Here is a 15,984-nt window from a genome sequence, read left to right on the forward strand (position 1 = left end):
TTTCGATCTAAGACCCCTCATCAGGACTGGAAAGGAAGCGGGAAGGGAGAAGCCAGAATAAGGAGAGAGGAGAGGAAGGTGGCGGGAAGTAGGTGAGACCAGATAAGGGGGAAAGTGAGAGGGTACTGGGGAGGGATGAAGTGAGAAGCTGGGAGGTGATAAGTGGAAGAAGAAAAGGGCTGAAGAAGAAGGACTCTGATCGACAGGAGAGTAGAGAAAGGAAGGAAGAGGGAAACCAGAGTGGGGAATGGAAAAGAAAGAAGGAGGAGGGGTGAGGAATTACTGGAAGTTGTAGGAATAAATGTTCATGCTGTCAGGTTGGAAGCTATCCAGACAGAGTGTTGCTACATGTTTCCATTCCTAGACAATTATTTTAACTGCTCGATGTTATTTCAGGTACAATCAGGGAAAGTGTTTGGAAATTTACTATGAACTATTTTTTTTCTTTCAGGAAGAACCTCAGATTGGATTAAGGGTCAGCTGTTGCTGTAACACTGCAGATATAAACAGTACATCTCTCAGAGGGTTGTTCGGTGCAGTTACAGAGCTGAGGAAGACAGCCACGTGTCTGCTCTGTTGTTGCAAGCCACCATGACAATTCCAGCAGGCTCTCAACATCCCCAGAGATTTCTCTGAAGCCATGCTGAGCAGAAGTTAATCCTCTTTGACAGGGGTCTGTATAGTTTGTCTAACTGCTCATTGAGACAAAAAAAGTCTAATAGTTTTTTGGATGAAAATAAACATCAAGGTCCACTGTGACTAGGGAAATGGCTGAGAATTTTGACTGTGCCACCCATGTCCACGGATTTGATCTAGGTGCTCGCTACATTGACTTGCAACCTCTGGGTTATGGCGCCAATGGACTGGTCTTTGCAGCCATCGACAGCCAAAGCTACCGAAAAGTCGCAGTGAAAAAGATCACTATCAGTGACACCCGAAGCCTCAAGCACGCTCTGCGGGAGATCAAAATTATCCGGCGATTGGACCATGACAACATTGTAAAGGTTTTTGAGGTTCTGGGCCCCAAGGGAAGCGATATACCTCAAGACATTTATCGGTTGAGTGTGGTTTATATTGTCCAAGAACACATGGACACTGACCTTGCTCGCCTCTTGGAACAGGGACCCCTTTCAGAGGAGCATGCCAAGCTCTTCATATACCAGCTGCTTCGAGGACTTAAGTACATACACTCAGCCAACATACTGCACCGAGACCTAAAGCCGGCCAATATCTTCATCAATACCGAAGACCTGGTGTTGAAAATTGGGGACTTTGGATTGGCAAGGATTGTGGATCCACATTACTCCCATAAAGTAAGTTCATGTTTTAAACTTATTTGTTCATTGAATGAGGATGGAATGGTAGTGATATAATTGTCTCCAAACTGAGCAGATAGTAGAGTCAACTGGTAGAAGCAATTTAATCAAAATTCAATATTCAAGATTGTTTACTGTCAATTCTAATTCACAAGTGCAAAAATTGTTACTCCGGATCCCTTGCAGAGCTACACACAATATGGTGGGGTTGCACAATAAGATAAATAACACTAAGAACACTATATATATATCTCAAAGTCAAAACCCTGTCCCGAGCCTTTGTGGCTCATCAGGCTGGTGCTTATGCCGGTTTCTGTGGTGTGAAGCGACTGAGAGTACAAGACTCCCCCCCGGATAGGATGCCAGTCTGTCACGAGGTTGACCCCCAGCATTCTTTTGCCGGTATGCATTTTTCAGCTGGGTAGACTGGAGCATTGTGTGGTTCAGTGCCTTGCTCAAGGACACACACTCCCTCGGCTAGCTGGGCTTGAACTCACGACCTTCAGGTCACTAGTCGAACACCCTAACCACTTGGCCACGTGCTGCATATATACACACACACACACACACACACACACACACACACACACACACACACACACACACACACACACACACACACACACACACACACACACACACACACAGTTTTCTTTATCTTATTCTGATTGAGATTATATGTGTGTGTGTGTATATACATATATATATACATACACACACACATAATCCCAGTATCAGGGTTAATGTCACTGGCATGTTGTGAAATTTGTTGTATTGCAGTACATAATAACAACTGTAATTTCCAGTAAGTGTATTTTTTTTTCATTAAAAATTAAGTAAGTAAAGAGGTGATGTCATGAGTTAAATGTCCATTCAGTAATCTGATGGCAGAGTGATTGAAGTTGTTCCTTCTATGTACAGGTACAGTACATAAGATTCTTGATTGGTCAGGGCATGAAGGGATACAGGGAGAAGGCAGGAGACTGGGGATTGGTCAGGGCATGAGGGGATACAGGGAGAAGGCAGGAGACTGGGGATTGGTTAGGGCATGAAGAGAGCTGGGGAGAAGGCAGGAGACTGGGGATTGGTCCGGGCATGAAGGGATACAGGGAGAAGGCAGGAGACTGGGGATTGGTCAGGGCATGAAGGGAGCTGGGGAGAAGGCAGGAGACTGGGGATTGGTCAGGGCATGAAGGGAGCTGGGGAGAAGGCAGGAGATTGGAGATTGGTCAGGGCATGAAGAGAACTGGGGAGAAGGCAGGAGACTGGGGATTGGTCCGGGCATGAAGGGATACAGGGAGAAGGCAGGACATTGGGGATTGGTCAGGGTATGAAGGGATACGGGGAGAAGGCAGGAGATTGGGGATTGGTCAGGGTATGAAGGGATACGGGGAGAAGGCAGGAGACTGGGGACTGGTCAGGGCATGAAGGGATACAGGGAGAAGGCAGGAGACTGGGGATTGGTCAGGGCATGAAGGGCTACGGGGAGAAGGCAGGAGACTGGGACAGAGAAGAAAATTGGATCAGTCATGATAAAATGTTGGAGCAGATTCAATATGCCAAATGGTCTAATTGTGCTCCTATATCTTATGGTCTCATGATCTTATAAGATAGCTAATAAACGTAGATTGATTGTGTGTCCATAATGTGATGCTATGCACAGGGTGTCTATGCATCAGGTGACAGACAGGAAATGATGAAGTGGTAGTAGTCTACACTAGACAATTTGAGATGTTGCACTTTGGGAAGACAAACCAATGAGCAGTAGGGCACTGAAGAGTGTGGTTGAACAGATCTATGAATACAGATCCATAATTCCTTATATGTTGTATCACAGGTAGATAGAGTTCTGGCTTTTGGCACATTGGCCTTCATATATCAGAGCACTAAGTACAGCAGTTGAAATTGTGTAAAACAATCGCGAAACCCACTTTGGATTATTGTGTGTAGTTCTGGTCACCTACCTACAGGAAAGATGTCAGTAAGACTGAAAGGGTGCAGGGAAAATTGACAAGGACATTGCTGGAAATTGAGAACCTAAGTTATAGGGAAAGGATGAATAGGTTAGGACTTTATTCCCTGGAGTGAAGGGAGATTTCATGAAGGTATCAAAGTAATGAGGGGTATAAATAGGGTAAATACAAGCAGGCTTTTCCATAGAACACTACAGCACAGAAAACAGGCCCTTCTAGTCTGTGCTGAAACTTTATTCCACTAGTCCCATTGACCTGCACGCAGTTCATAACCCTCCAGACCTCTCCCATCCATGTATCCATCCAATTTGGCAGGCAGTAGTTCTGCCTGCCAAAGGGTCTCAACCTGAAACATTGACTTTTCTATTTTCCATAGATACTGCCTGGCCTGCTAAGTTCCTCCACCATTTTGATGTGTGTTACTTGGATTTCCAGCCTCTGCAGATTTTCTCTTGTTTGTTTTTCCTCTGAGGTTGAATGAGACTAGATCTAGACATCATGGGTTAAGGGTGAAAGGAGAGAATGTTTAGAGGAACATGAGGGGGAATTTTTTCACTCAGAGGGTGGTGAGAGTGTGGGATGAGCTGCCAACAGAAGTGGTGGATGTGGGTTCAATTTCAGCATTTAAAAGAAGTTTGTGGGTATAGTTTTTTATATATAAAAATTATTCATATCTCAACATACAAATTAATGTAATCTACATGAATATAGGGTAAGGAGTTTGTTAATGTGATTCAAATATAATGTATTTGGTATTATTATATCTTTCTTTTGTTTTATAATATGTATTTTCTTGAACTCTGTATTCTTCTATGTAGAAATTAGTAAAAATATTGAAAAAGAAAAGAAGTTTGGAAAAATACATGGATGGGAGGGGTATGGAGAATGATGGTCCTGCTACAGGTCGGTAAGACTAGGCAGATTAATAGTATGGCACAGACTAGATGGGCCAAAGGGCCTGTTTCTGTGCTGTAGTGTAGTACTCTAAGAATCTATGACTAGATGTCTTCAACAATTCAACAGTTATATCAAAAATAAAGTTGGAGGTTAAAGTACAGATATGGAATAAAATATGCCTAAATGCATAAATACCAGCATGTAATATAATTATATTATAAAATTACATTATGAAAAGTCATTTAAATACTTAGAGTGCAGTTCAGAGACTGAGGTAATAGAAATAGGGGGGTTGGGGTGATAAATAGAATGATTGATCAGATCAACTGACTGGGGGAAGAAACTTTTATGATGGTGTGAAGTTTTTGTTTTAATAAGCCTATGGTGCTTTCCAGAAGGAAAGGTAGTTTGCTGGGTGAATCATGTCCGCAATCATTTTCCTTCTTGTGTTTTTGCCCTGGACACATATGAGTCCTGCAGTGATGGTAGACTGCAGCCAGTGACCTTTTCTGCTGACCGGGCTCTTTGCAGTAGTTTTTGTACATTATGAGAGGATGCTGCTCCAAACCAGGCAGTAATAGCTGATGTGAGGATGCTCTCTACGATAGCAGTGTAGAATTACACCAGTATGTTCTGGCCAAGATGGAATTTTACCTAATGCTGCAAGTAGTGCATCTTCTGCTGAGCCTTTTCATTAATGAAGGAGATATGGTTCTCCCACATGAGGTCCTGTGAAATAATGATGCCCAGGAACCTGACTGTTGAGACAGTGCTAACTGGAGAATTGCTGATGATGAGTGGGTGGAGAGGAGACACAAATCCCCTGAAGTCAGTATGCATCTCCGTGATTTTGAGTGCGTTCAGCAGCAAGTTGTTGTGATTACACCAGGACGCTAGCTCCAAATGTGACCAGACCAAAGTTTTAAACTGCTGCAACATGATGCCTCAACTACTGTATACAATTCTCCACACTGTATTCCATTTGCCTCTTCTTTGCCCATTCCCCCAATTCGTCAATGTCCTTTGGGCGTGGATTATGCTAATTTGCTGAGGCTTCTCGAGATAAATGGAATTCAATGAGATGATGGCTGATATGGGTGTAAATTCAACCCCGCCATATTGTATGTAGTTCTGATCACCTACCTACAGGAAAGATGTCAGTAAGGTTAAAAGAGTGTAGACAAAATTTACAAGGGTGTTGCTGAAAGTTGTGCTCCTAAGTTATAGAGAAAGTTTGAATAGTTAGGGCTTTATTCCCTGGAGCAAAGAAGATTGAGGTGAGATTTGATAGAGGTATACTAAATTATCAAGGGTATAGATAGGGTAAATGCAAGCAGGCTTTTTCCACCAAGGTTGGGTAAGACTAGAACTAGAGATCATGGGTTAAGGGTGAAAGGTGAAATATTTAAAGGGAATATGGGAGGGTAACTTCGTCACTCAACAGGTGAGTGTGCGGAACAAGCTGCCAGCAGAAGTGGTGAATGCGTGTTTGATTTCAACATTCAGCTCGATGGCACCAGGCAGATTACTAGTTCAGCACAGACTAGGGCCTGTTTCTATGCAGTAGTATTCTATGACTATCCATCCATTAACTTCAACACAAGAGATTCTGCAGACACTGGAAATCTTGGAAGAAATGCTGGAGTTTATTTTGACCTTTTGGAATCAGAAGCAGGTTTATTGTCACTGGCACGTGCTGTGAAATCTGTGGTTCTGTGGAACCTCACGTTGGTCTGCTGTGACCAGCATCTCCATCTGCTGTTTCCGAGTCTTTTGGTTGGGGTGAGGGGCTGTGCTAACAGGGGTGGGGGAGCAATGTTATTAGTCAGCTAGTTCCTTCAAATTAAAACACAAGTCAGTTGCAAGTTCCAACCCTTTATTAATCTTAGCCAGTAAAGATAAAGTAACAGGCTTTTTTACCATTAAGGTTCAAGATTCTGGACTGTTTAATGTCATTCATTCCAGTACACAAGTGTAAAGGAGAATGAGATTATTGTAACTCTGGATCCAATATAGCACAAAAAACACAAAAGATATGTAGCATCCATGCCCCCAATTTACCCCCGTTCGCCTAGGGTGAACCACTGTCACCCAGCCAACAGTGCAATACTTTGGTGTAAATATGGTGTAATGCCCCCCAGAACATGCTCACAACACAAATATCAGACAATACACCAAAGGCGAGTGAGTAATTGCACTTTATAGTTATTTCTTAGTGACGGGTTAGTAGAAACAGATAACCTAAAGGTGCCAAATCAGTAAGTTTATCAGTTTGTGCACATAATATTTTAATACGTTGGAGCTCACACCTCCGGTTTCACCCACAACGACCTTCTGAGCCCTCGGCCACTGTCCGAACCGCCGACTTCCAGTATCCGCTGCCCTGGAACCACTGTCCGCTCCTGACACATCCGTCCTCCTTGCTTGCCTCCCAAAAAAGACCACGAACTCCCGCTCAGCTCACACATACAAGATAGCATAACAATTCTCCTCTGGTTAGTTCCCCCCTTATCTGCAGTAATAACCCAAACATTCAATAGACAATAGGCAATAGGTGCAGAAGTAGACCATTTGGCCCTTCGAGCCTGCACCGCCATTTTGAGATCATGGCTGATCAATTACTATCAATACCCGGTTCCTGCCTTGTCCCCAAATCCCTTGATTCCCCTATCCATAAGATACCTATCTAGCTCCTTCTTGAAAGCATCCAGAGAATTGGCCTCCACTACCTTCCGAGGCAGTGCATTCCAGACCCCCACAACTCTCTGGGAGAAGAAGTTTTTCCTTAACTCTGTCCTAAATGACCTACCCCTTATTCTCAAACCATGCCCTCTGGTACTGGACTCTCCCAGCATCTGGAACATATTTCCTGCCTCTATCTTGTCCAATCCCTTAATAATCTTATATGTTTCAATCAGATCCCCTCTCAATCTCCTTAATTCCAGCGTGTACAAGCCCAGTCTCTCTAACTTCTCTGCGTAAGACAGTCCAGACATCCCAGGAATTAACCTCGTGAATTTACGCTGCACTTCCTCTACAGCCAGGATGTCCTTCCTTAACCCTGGAGACCAAAACTGTACACAATACTCCAGGTGTGGTCTCACCAGGGCTCTGTACAAATGCAAGAGGATTTCCTTGCTCTTGTACTCAATTCCCTTTGTAATAAAGGCCAACATTCCATTAGCCTTCTTCACTGCCTGCTGCACTTGCTCATTCACCTTCAGTGACTGATGAACAAGGACCCCGAGATCTCTTTGTATTTCTCCCTTACCCAACTCTACACCGTTCAGATAATAATCTGCCTTCCTGTTCTTACTCCCAAAGTGGATAACCTCACACTTAGTCACATTAAACGCCATCTGCCAAGTATCTGCCCACTCACCCAGCCTATCCAAGTCACCATGAATTCTCCTAACATCCTCATCACATGTCACACTGCCAGCTTAGTATCATCAGCAAATTTGCTGATGTTATTTTCTATGCCTTCATCCAAATCGTTAACGTAAATGGTAAACAGCTGTGGTCCCAATACCGAGCCCTGTGGCACCCCACTAGTCACCACCTGCCATTCCGAGAAACACCCATTCACCGCTACCCTTTGCTTTCTATCTGCCAACCAGTTTTCTATCCATGTCAATGCCTTCCCCCCGATGCCCTGAGCTTTGATTTTACCCACCAATCTTCTATGTGGGACCTTATCAAATGCCTTCTGAAAATCGAGGTACACTACATCCACTGGATCTCCCCCGTCTAACTTCCTGGTTGCATCTTCGAAAAACTCCAACAGATTAGTCAAGCATGATTTACCCTTGGTAAATCCATGCTGGCTCGGCCCAATCCTATCACTGCTATCTAGATATGCCACTATTTCATCCTTAATAATGGACTCTAGCATCTTTCCCACCACCGATGTCAGGCTGACAGGTCGATAGTTCTCTGTTTTCTCCCTCCCTCCTTTCTTAAAAAGTGGGATAACATTAGCCATTCTCCAATCCTCAGGGACTGATCCTGAATCTAAGGAACATTGGAAAATGATTACCAATGCATCCGCAATTTCCAGGGCCACCTCCTTTAGTACCCTAGGGTGCAGACCATCTGGACCTGGGGATTTGTCAGCCTTCAGTCCCATCAGTCTTCTCATCAGCGTTTCCTTCCGAATGTCAATCTGTTTCATTTCCTCTGTTACCCTATGTCCTTGGCCCATCCATACATCTGGGAGATTGCTTGTGTCTTCCTTAGTGAAAACAGATCTAAAGTACTCATTAAATTCTTCTGCCATTTCTCTGTTTCCCATAACAATTTCACCCAATTCATTCTTCAAGGGCCCAACGTTGTTCTTAACTATCTTCTTTCTCTTCACATACCTAAAAAAGCTTTTGCTATCTTCCTTTATATTCCTGGCTAGCTTGCGTTCGTACCTCATTTTTTCTCCCCGTATTGTCTTTTTAGTTACAGCTACAGAAACCCATTACAGCATTAAGTAACATTACAGAGAAGCCATTTTGTTAGCCTTAACAGTTAACACCATAGTTAATGGTACTGAGAGGCCTACAGATAAAAAAAAACAATAATAATTACAAAAACACACAATAAATATCAATGCATAGGATAGCTTATATACATAGATTGATTGTATATCCATTAAGTGACACAAGGTTGTATTTAAGTTGTCTGATGGGAAATAATTACGTAGTTGTGGAGATAATGGGCGGAGGTGTTGATCAGCCTTACTGCGTGGGGAAAGTAACTGTTCTTGAGCCTGGTGGTCTTGGCATGGATGTTATGGAGCCTCCTCTCTGATAGGAGTGGAACAAATAGTCCATGGGCAGGGTGGCTGGGATCCTTCATGATGTTACTGGCCCTCTTCTGGCACCTTTCTGTATATATCCTTCACAGTGTAAAAGGGTGACACCTCTGTGTCCCTTTATTGAGAAGAGAGAGAGCCTGTGATGTGTTGAATTGTCGGGTGAACGATCAGTTTTTGTTGTACTGCAGATCATGGTCTTTCTTGGAGGCTTTGCTATTGCTTGCTTGCTGGGTGAAGGGTGCTGATGCTTTTTGCTGAAGTAAGTGGGGGGAAGGGTTGATGCTTTGCTGCTGCTAGTGCGTGGGGGGAGTAGGGGTGCTTCGGGGTTCTAACGTTTTTACTGTCACTCATTCTTTGGGGCACTCTTCTGCTTTTGTGGATGTCTGCGAGGAACAAGAATTTCAGGGTGTATATTGTATACATTCTCTGATATTAAATGGAACTATTGAACTATATGTCCTTGATGGTGGATAGGCTGCTGCTGGTGATCTATTGAGAAATTTTGACTACCCATTGCAGATCCTTGCTGTTAAGTTATTAATAAAATGTGTTGAGAACTTTAGAACACAGTAACAGTGTAGTTAATGTTTGAGACTATTACCAACTTTGAATGACATAACAACATCTATTTCTGTAACATGTGTGAAGATGTAAAGATACCAAGGCAAAGCAAATTAATGCAAACCTGGATTTTATGTTAATTTATTTAGAGATACAGTACAGAGTAGGCCCTTCTGGCCCAATGAGCCTCCGCACACAGCAACCCCCAATTTAATCCTAGCATAATCACTGGACAATTTACAATGACCAATTAAGCTACTAACTAGATACATCTTTGGACTGTGAGAGGAAACTGGAGAATCCAGAGAAAACCCACACATTCCAAGGGAATAACGTACAGTCTCCTTACAGATGATGTTGGAATTGAACTTCAAACTCTGATACCCCTGAGCTATAATAGCATTGCGTGATCCAATACATTACCGTGGCACCCAGCCCACTAGCTCCACTAGCTTTTGAGGTGGCATAGTACTGTGGTGGTTAGCATAATGCTGTTACAGTGACCAGGTTCAATTCTGCCGTTGTCTGAAAGGAGTTTGTACATTCTCACCATGACCACTGGGGTTTTCTCCAGGTGCTCAGCTTTCCTCCCATATTCCAAAGACGTACATGATAGAGTTAGTAAGTTGCAAGCATGCTACATTGGTGCCAGAAGCGTGACAACACTTGCGGGCTGCCCATCACAATCCTCGCTGACCAGCCTCAACACAAACAATGCATTTCATGATACATCTTGATGTTCTGTTGTACTGTATGTGTGATAAATAAAGCTAACCTTTGATCTTTAATCTTTTCTAAACTTCCTAATCTATGCAGCATCCACTCAAGGACCACTAGACTCAAAGACAGTTATTTCCCCCAAGCTGTCAGGCAGTTTAACACCTCCACCCACTAACCCACCCCTCCACACTCCCAACCACCACGAGATACACATCGCCTAGTGTCACTTTAGGTAAATACAATCTGTCTATGTATAAAATCGTTGCTTGTACATTGTGTTTAACAGGATTACTTTTATATTCATATTAATTTTGGGTATTTTTGATGTTTTTTATTTTGTTATCTATGCTTATTGTGACATTCCAAATTTCCTCAATCTCCTCTGAAGTACAGCTGCCTGCGTGCCTTCTAATTACATCGATATCTTGGAGCTAGGATAGATCTTTAGATACAAGACCAAATGACATAGGAGCAGAATTAGGCCATTTAGCCCATCAAGTCTGTTCCAGTATTCATTCATGGCTGATTTATTATCCCCCTCAACCCTATTTTCCCACCTTCTCCCCATAACCTTTCCCACCCTAAAACCAATCTAGAAATATAGAACCAATCAACCTCTGCCTTAAATATACTCTATAACTTGGCCTCCACAGCTTTCTGTGGCAATAAATTCCACAGATTCACCACCCTCTGACGAAAGAAATTCTTCGTCATCTCTGTTCTAAATTGATGCCCCTCTTTTCTGAGCTGTGCCCTCTGGTTCTAGACTCTCCCACTATAAGAAATATCCTCTCCATGTCCACTCTATTCAGGCCTATCAATATTTGACAAGTTTCAATGAGATCCCCCCTCATTCTTCTAAACTCCAGTAAGTACAGGCCCAGAGCTATGTTGTGTTCCTCATGAAATCAGTGATAGAATTTCCTTGCAGATCTTCGGAGAGTGATTGACGTAAACAAGTGCATGGTCCAAGTAAAGTTTATTGTCAAGTTGAGTTTATCATTGATATGCTGAAGTTCAGTGAGGTAAAAGTACAATGAAAAGTTTGTTTGCAACAGCATCACAGCCACAGACAACACAGAGAATATAAATTACACAAGAATATAATAATAGGAAGGATATGGAAGCTTTAGAGAGGGTGCAGAGGAGATTTCCCAGGATGCTGCCTGGATTAGAGAGGGTGCAGAGGAGATTCACCAGGATGCTGCCTGGATTAGAGAGGGTGCAGAGGAGATTGACCAGGATGCTGTCTGGATTAGAGAGGGTGCAGAGGAGATTGACCAGGATGCTGCCTGGATTAGAGAGGGTGCAGAGGAGATTGACCAGGATGCTGCCTGGATTAGAGAGGGTGCAGAGGAGATTTCCCAGGATGCTGCCTGGATTAGAGAGGGTGCAGAGGAGATTTACCAGGATGCTGTCTGGATTAGAGAGGGTGCAGAGGAGATTTACCAGGATGCTGCCTGGATTAGAGAGGGTGCAGAGGAGATTCACCAGGATGCTGTCTGGATTAGAGAGGGTGCAGAGGAGATTTACCAGGATGCTGCCTGGATTAGAGAGGGTGCAGAGGAGATCGACCAGGATGCTGCCTGGATTAGAGAGGGTGCAGAGGAGATTTCCCAGGATGCTGCCTGGATTAGAGAGCATGTCTTATGAGGACAGGCTGAGTGAGCCTGGGCTTTTCTCTTTGGAGTGAAGGCAGATGATTCATGACTATAGAGGTGTACAAGATAATAAGTGGAATAGATCGAGTGGAATGCCAGCGACCTTTTTTCTCAGGACAGAAATGGTCAATATGTTGGGGCATAATTTTAGGGTGATTGGAGGAAAGTATAGGGAGGATCTCAGAGGTAAGTTTTTTTACACAGAGAATGGTGGGTGCATGGAACGCCCTGCCAGGATGGTGGTAGAGGCAGATGCATTGTGGACATTTAGGAAACTCTCATATAATCACGTGGAAGAAAGAAAAATGGAGGTGTAGGAGGGAAAGGTTTGATTGTTGGACCTGTGTGTTTAATTCTTAGAATAGACTGTTTAATTGTTATTTTCTTTGTAGTTGAACAATTAATTGTCTGCTTGTATTTTATTGAATTGAATTGACTTTATTTCTTACATCTTTCACATACATGAGAAGTAAAAATCTTTACGTTATGTCTCCATCTAAATGTGCAATCATAGTAATTTATAATAAATAGAACAGTCAATGTTACATAGAAATACATTCAAATCAGTGTGAGTTAATCAGTCTGATGGCCTGGTGGAAGAAGACTGTGTCCCGGAGACTGTTGGTCCTGGCTTTTATACTGTGGTACTGTTTCCAGGATGGTAGCAGCTGGAACAGATTGTGGTTGGGGTGACTCAGGTCCCCAATGATCCTTTGGGCCCTTTTTTCACACCTGTCTTTGTAAATTTTCTGAACGCTGTAGTGGGAAGTTCACAACTACAGATGTGCTGGGCTGTCCGCACTACTCTCTGCAAAATCCTGCAATTAAGGGAGGTACAGTTCCCATACCAGGCAGTGATGCAGCCAGTCAGGATGCTCTTAATTGTGCCCCTGTAGAAAGTTCTGAGGATTTGGGAGCCCATACCAAACTTCCTCAACCATCTGAGGTGAATAAGGTGCTGTTGTGCCTTTTTCACCACATAGTCGGTATGTACAGACTACATGAGGTCCTCGGTGATGTGGATGCTAAGAAACTTGAAGCTGTTTACCCTCTCAACCCCAGATCCATTGATGTCAATAGGGGTTAGCCCGTCTCCATTCCTCCTGTACTCCACAATGAACTCCTTTGTTTTTGCAATATTGAGGGAGAGGTGGTTTTCTTGACACCACTGTGTCAGAGAGATGACGTCTACCTTGTAGGTTACATCATTATTGTTTGAGATGAGGCCAATCAATGTAGTGTCGTCAGCAAATTTAATTAGCAGATTAGAGCTGTGGGTGACGACACAGTCATGGGTATACAGGGAGTAAAGGAGGGGACTCAGTACACAGCCCTGAGGGGTTCCTGTGTTGAGAGTCAGAGGGGTGGAGGTGAGGGAGCCCACTCTTACCACCTGCTGACGATCTGACAGGAAGTCCAGGATCCAGCTGCACAAGACAGGGTCAAGGCCGAGGTCTCTGAGCTTCCTGCCAAGCCTGGATGGAATTATGGTGTTGAATGCTGAACTCTAGACCAAGAACAGCATTCTCACAGAAGCATCCTTCTTCTCCAGATGTGTAAGGACAGTATGTAGACCAGTGGCTATTGCATCATCTCTCAATCAGTTCTGATTGTAGGCGAATTGTAGGGGGTCCAGTTTGGGTGGTAGCATGCTGCAGATGTAGTCCTTGACCAGCCTTTGAAAGCGTTTGCTTATTATTGAGGTGAGTGCGACAGGACGCCAGGCATTCAGACATGTTACCTTGGTCTTTTTTGGTACAGGGACTATGTTGGATAATTTGAAGCAGGAGGGCACTCTACACTGGGAGAGGGAGAGATTAAAAATGTCTGTACATCCTGAGTACTCACTCTGGGATGCTGTCCGGTCCCATAGCCTTGTGACTGTCCACTTGTTGGAAACATCTGCATACCTCAGCCTCAGAGATGACCAGGTTGCAGGTTGTAGTGGAGGTTTTCCTCAGAGGCTCAGAGTTAGCGACATCGAACCGAGTGTAAAACCGATTGAGCTCATGTGGGAGAGAGGTGGCGATGTTGGTGGCACCACGTTTGGCTTGAAGTCTGTGATGGTATGCAGCCCTCGCCACAAGTCACGTGTGCTATTTGTTGTGAATCTTGACTCATTCTTGTCCCTGTATTGTTTCGCAGCCTTGATAGCTTTGCACAGATCGTAGCTGCGTTTCATGAGCTCCTGCTGATTGCTGACAGTGTAAACTCTATGTCGCGCGGTAAGTGCTGCTCACACGGAACTATTGATCCAGAGATTCTGGTTCAGGGAGACCCTGACCGACTTCTGGGGAATGACATCATTGATGCACTTCCGAATGAAGCACGTGACTCCATCTGTGAACTCGGAGACATCCTCATCCTGGAAGACATTCCAGTCGACGTCATCGAAGCAATCCTGCTGCATGCAGACCGATTGGTCGGACCAACAGTGGACGGTTTTAACTATGGCCGCCTCTTGTTTCAGCTTCTGCCTGTACGTCGGCAAAAGCAGGATCACAGAGCGATCTGATTTTCCAGAAGCTGGGCGAAGGAGAGCTTTGTAAGCATTGCAGAAGGGAGTGTAACAGTGGTCAAGTGTGTTGTCTCCATGAGTGCTCACCTGGATATGCTGACAAAAAGTCAGAGAGACTTTCATCAGTGACACTCGATTAAGGTCACTGGCGACGATGAAGGCAGCCTCTGGGTGTGCAGTCTCCAGATTGTTGATGGTCTTGTTCAGTTCTTTGAGAGCCCGGTCAGTATCAGCCTGCAGCGGAATGTACACCACTGTGATGACAACAGCTGTGAGCAGCCAGTAGGGTCTGCACAGCAGCACCAGACTTTCCAGGTCTGGGGCACAAAAGGATCTGAGAGCATGCACATACTGGGGGATCGCACCAAGCATTATTGACTTGATATAAGTAGTTCCTATCTGCAAGTAACTGCCTAGTATGCTTCTTAATGGTCCCAATATGCATATGCAGTTGCTTAGAGTATTCCCCTAGTGGTTACACTGGTGTGATTCTGGAAGTTTCTCTTGGTACAGCATTATTTGAATAAGAGCTATCTCATTGGTTGACTCTTACCGACAGATCTGAGTGAAATTTTTCCTTATCTATGGGTATAAAAGAGCTGCACCATGAGCTCAGTCTTAATCTTAGTACTTCACTTTTTGTCTCTCCCTTCATTTAGTAGACTTCTATCGCTGTTCAATTAAGACTCTGTTTGTTGCCTCTTCTTGACTTCCAAAAGAACCTTGGACTAAAATATCAGAATCCACCAGATTGATTTTAGAGTAGATTAAAAGGCTAGCACAACATTGTGGCTGCTCTCTTAACCTACTGTACGACCAGTCTAACCTTTATCTCCTGCACTGTGCTGTAATGTTCTATGTTCTAAGTTCTGTCTTCTGTGTAAAAGGACTGTGTGCAAAACAAGATGTTAGTGTAAAAGCACAAGTAGGGAAAAGTCTATGGTAGTGCAAGAAGTGGTCCGTAAGGCCATAAGATATAGGAGCAGCATGGTAGCTATCGCAGTGCCAGGTTTGATTCCTGCCTCAGTCGTAAGGTAAGGAGTTTGTAAATCCTGTTTCTCCTCACCTTCTAAAGAAGTTTTGGTCATCTACCTACAGGAAAGATATAGATAAGGTTGAAAGAGTATAGGGAAAATTTATGAGGACATTGCCAGGACTGGGGTACCTGAGTTATAATGAAAGATTGGATAGGTTAGGACTGTATTCCTTGGAACTAGGAGATGTGATAGAGGTATACAAAATTATGAGGGGTATAGATAAGATTTTTCCATTGAGGTTGGATGGGACTACAACTAGAGGTCATGGGTTATGGGCGAAAGGCAAAAAAAATTAAGGGGAATTTGAGAGAAAACTTCTTCACTCAGAGGGTTGTGAGAGTGTAAAATGAGCTGCCAGAATAAGTGGTGCATGTGAGGTCGATCTCAACATTTAGAAAAGTTTGGATAGATACATGGATAATCAGGGTATGGAGGGCTATTGTCCTGGTGCAAGTCGATGGGAGTGGGTAGTTTAAATGGTCCACCATGGTCTA

General features: G+C 43.8%; 1 protein-coding gene across 1 annotated transcript in view; it reads left to right on the top strand.

The window, feature by feature from the left end:
• The window catches only part of mapk4 (mitogen-activated protein kinase 4), a 99,292-nt gene that overhangs the window by 24,189 nt on the left and 59,119 nt on the right, over positions 1 to 15,984 (top strand). Inside the window, exon 3 of the mRNA XM_073064083.1 lies at positions 452 to 1,313. Coding sequence (XP_072920184.1) covers positions 768 to 1,313 — 546 coding nt within the window. The 5' untranslated portion in view covers positions 452 to 767. The remainder of the gene's footprint in view (positions 1 to 451; positions 1,314 to 15,984) is intronic.

The sequence above is a fragment of the Hemitrygon akajei genome, chromosome 13 (assembly GCF_048418815.1).
Source record: "Hemitrygon akajei chromosome 13, sHemAka1.3, whole genome shotgun sequence".
Classification (NCBI taxonomy): Eukaryota; Metazoa; Chordata; class Chondrichthyes; order Myliobatiformes; family Dasyatidae; genus Hemitrygon; species Hemitrygon akajei.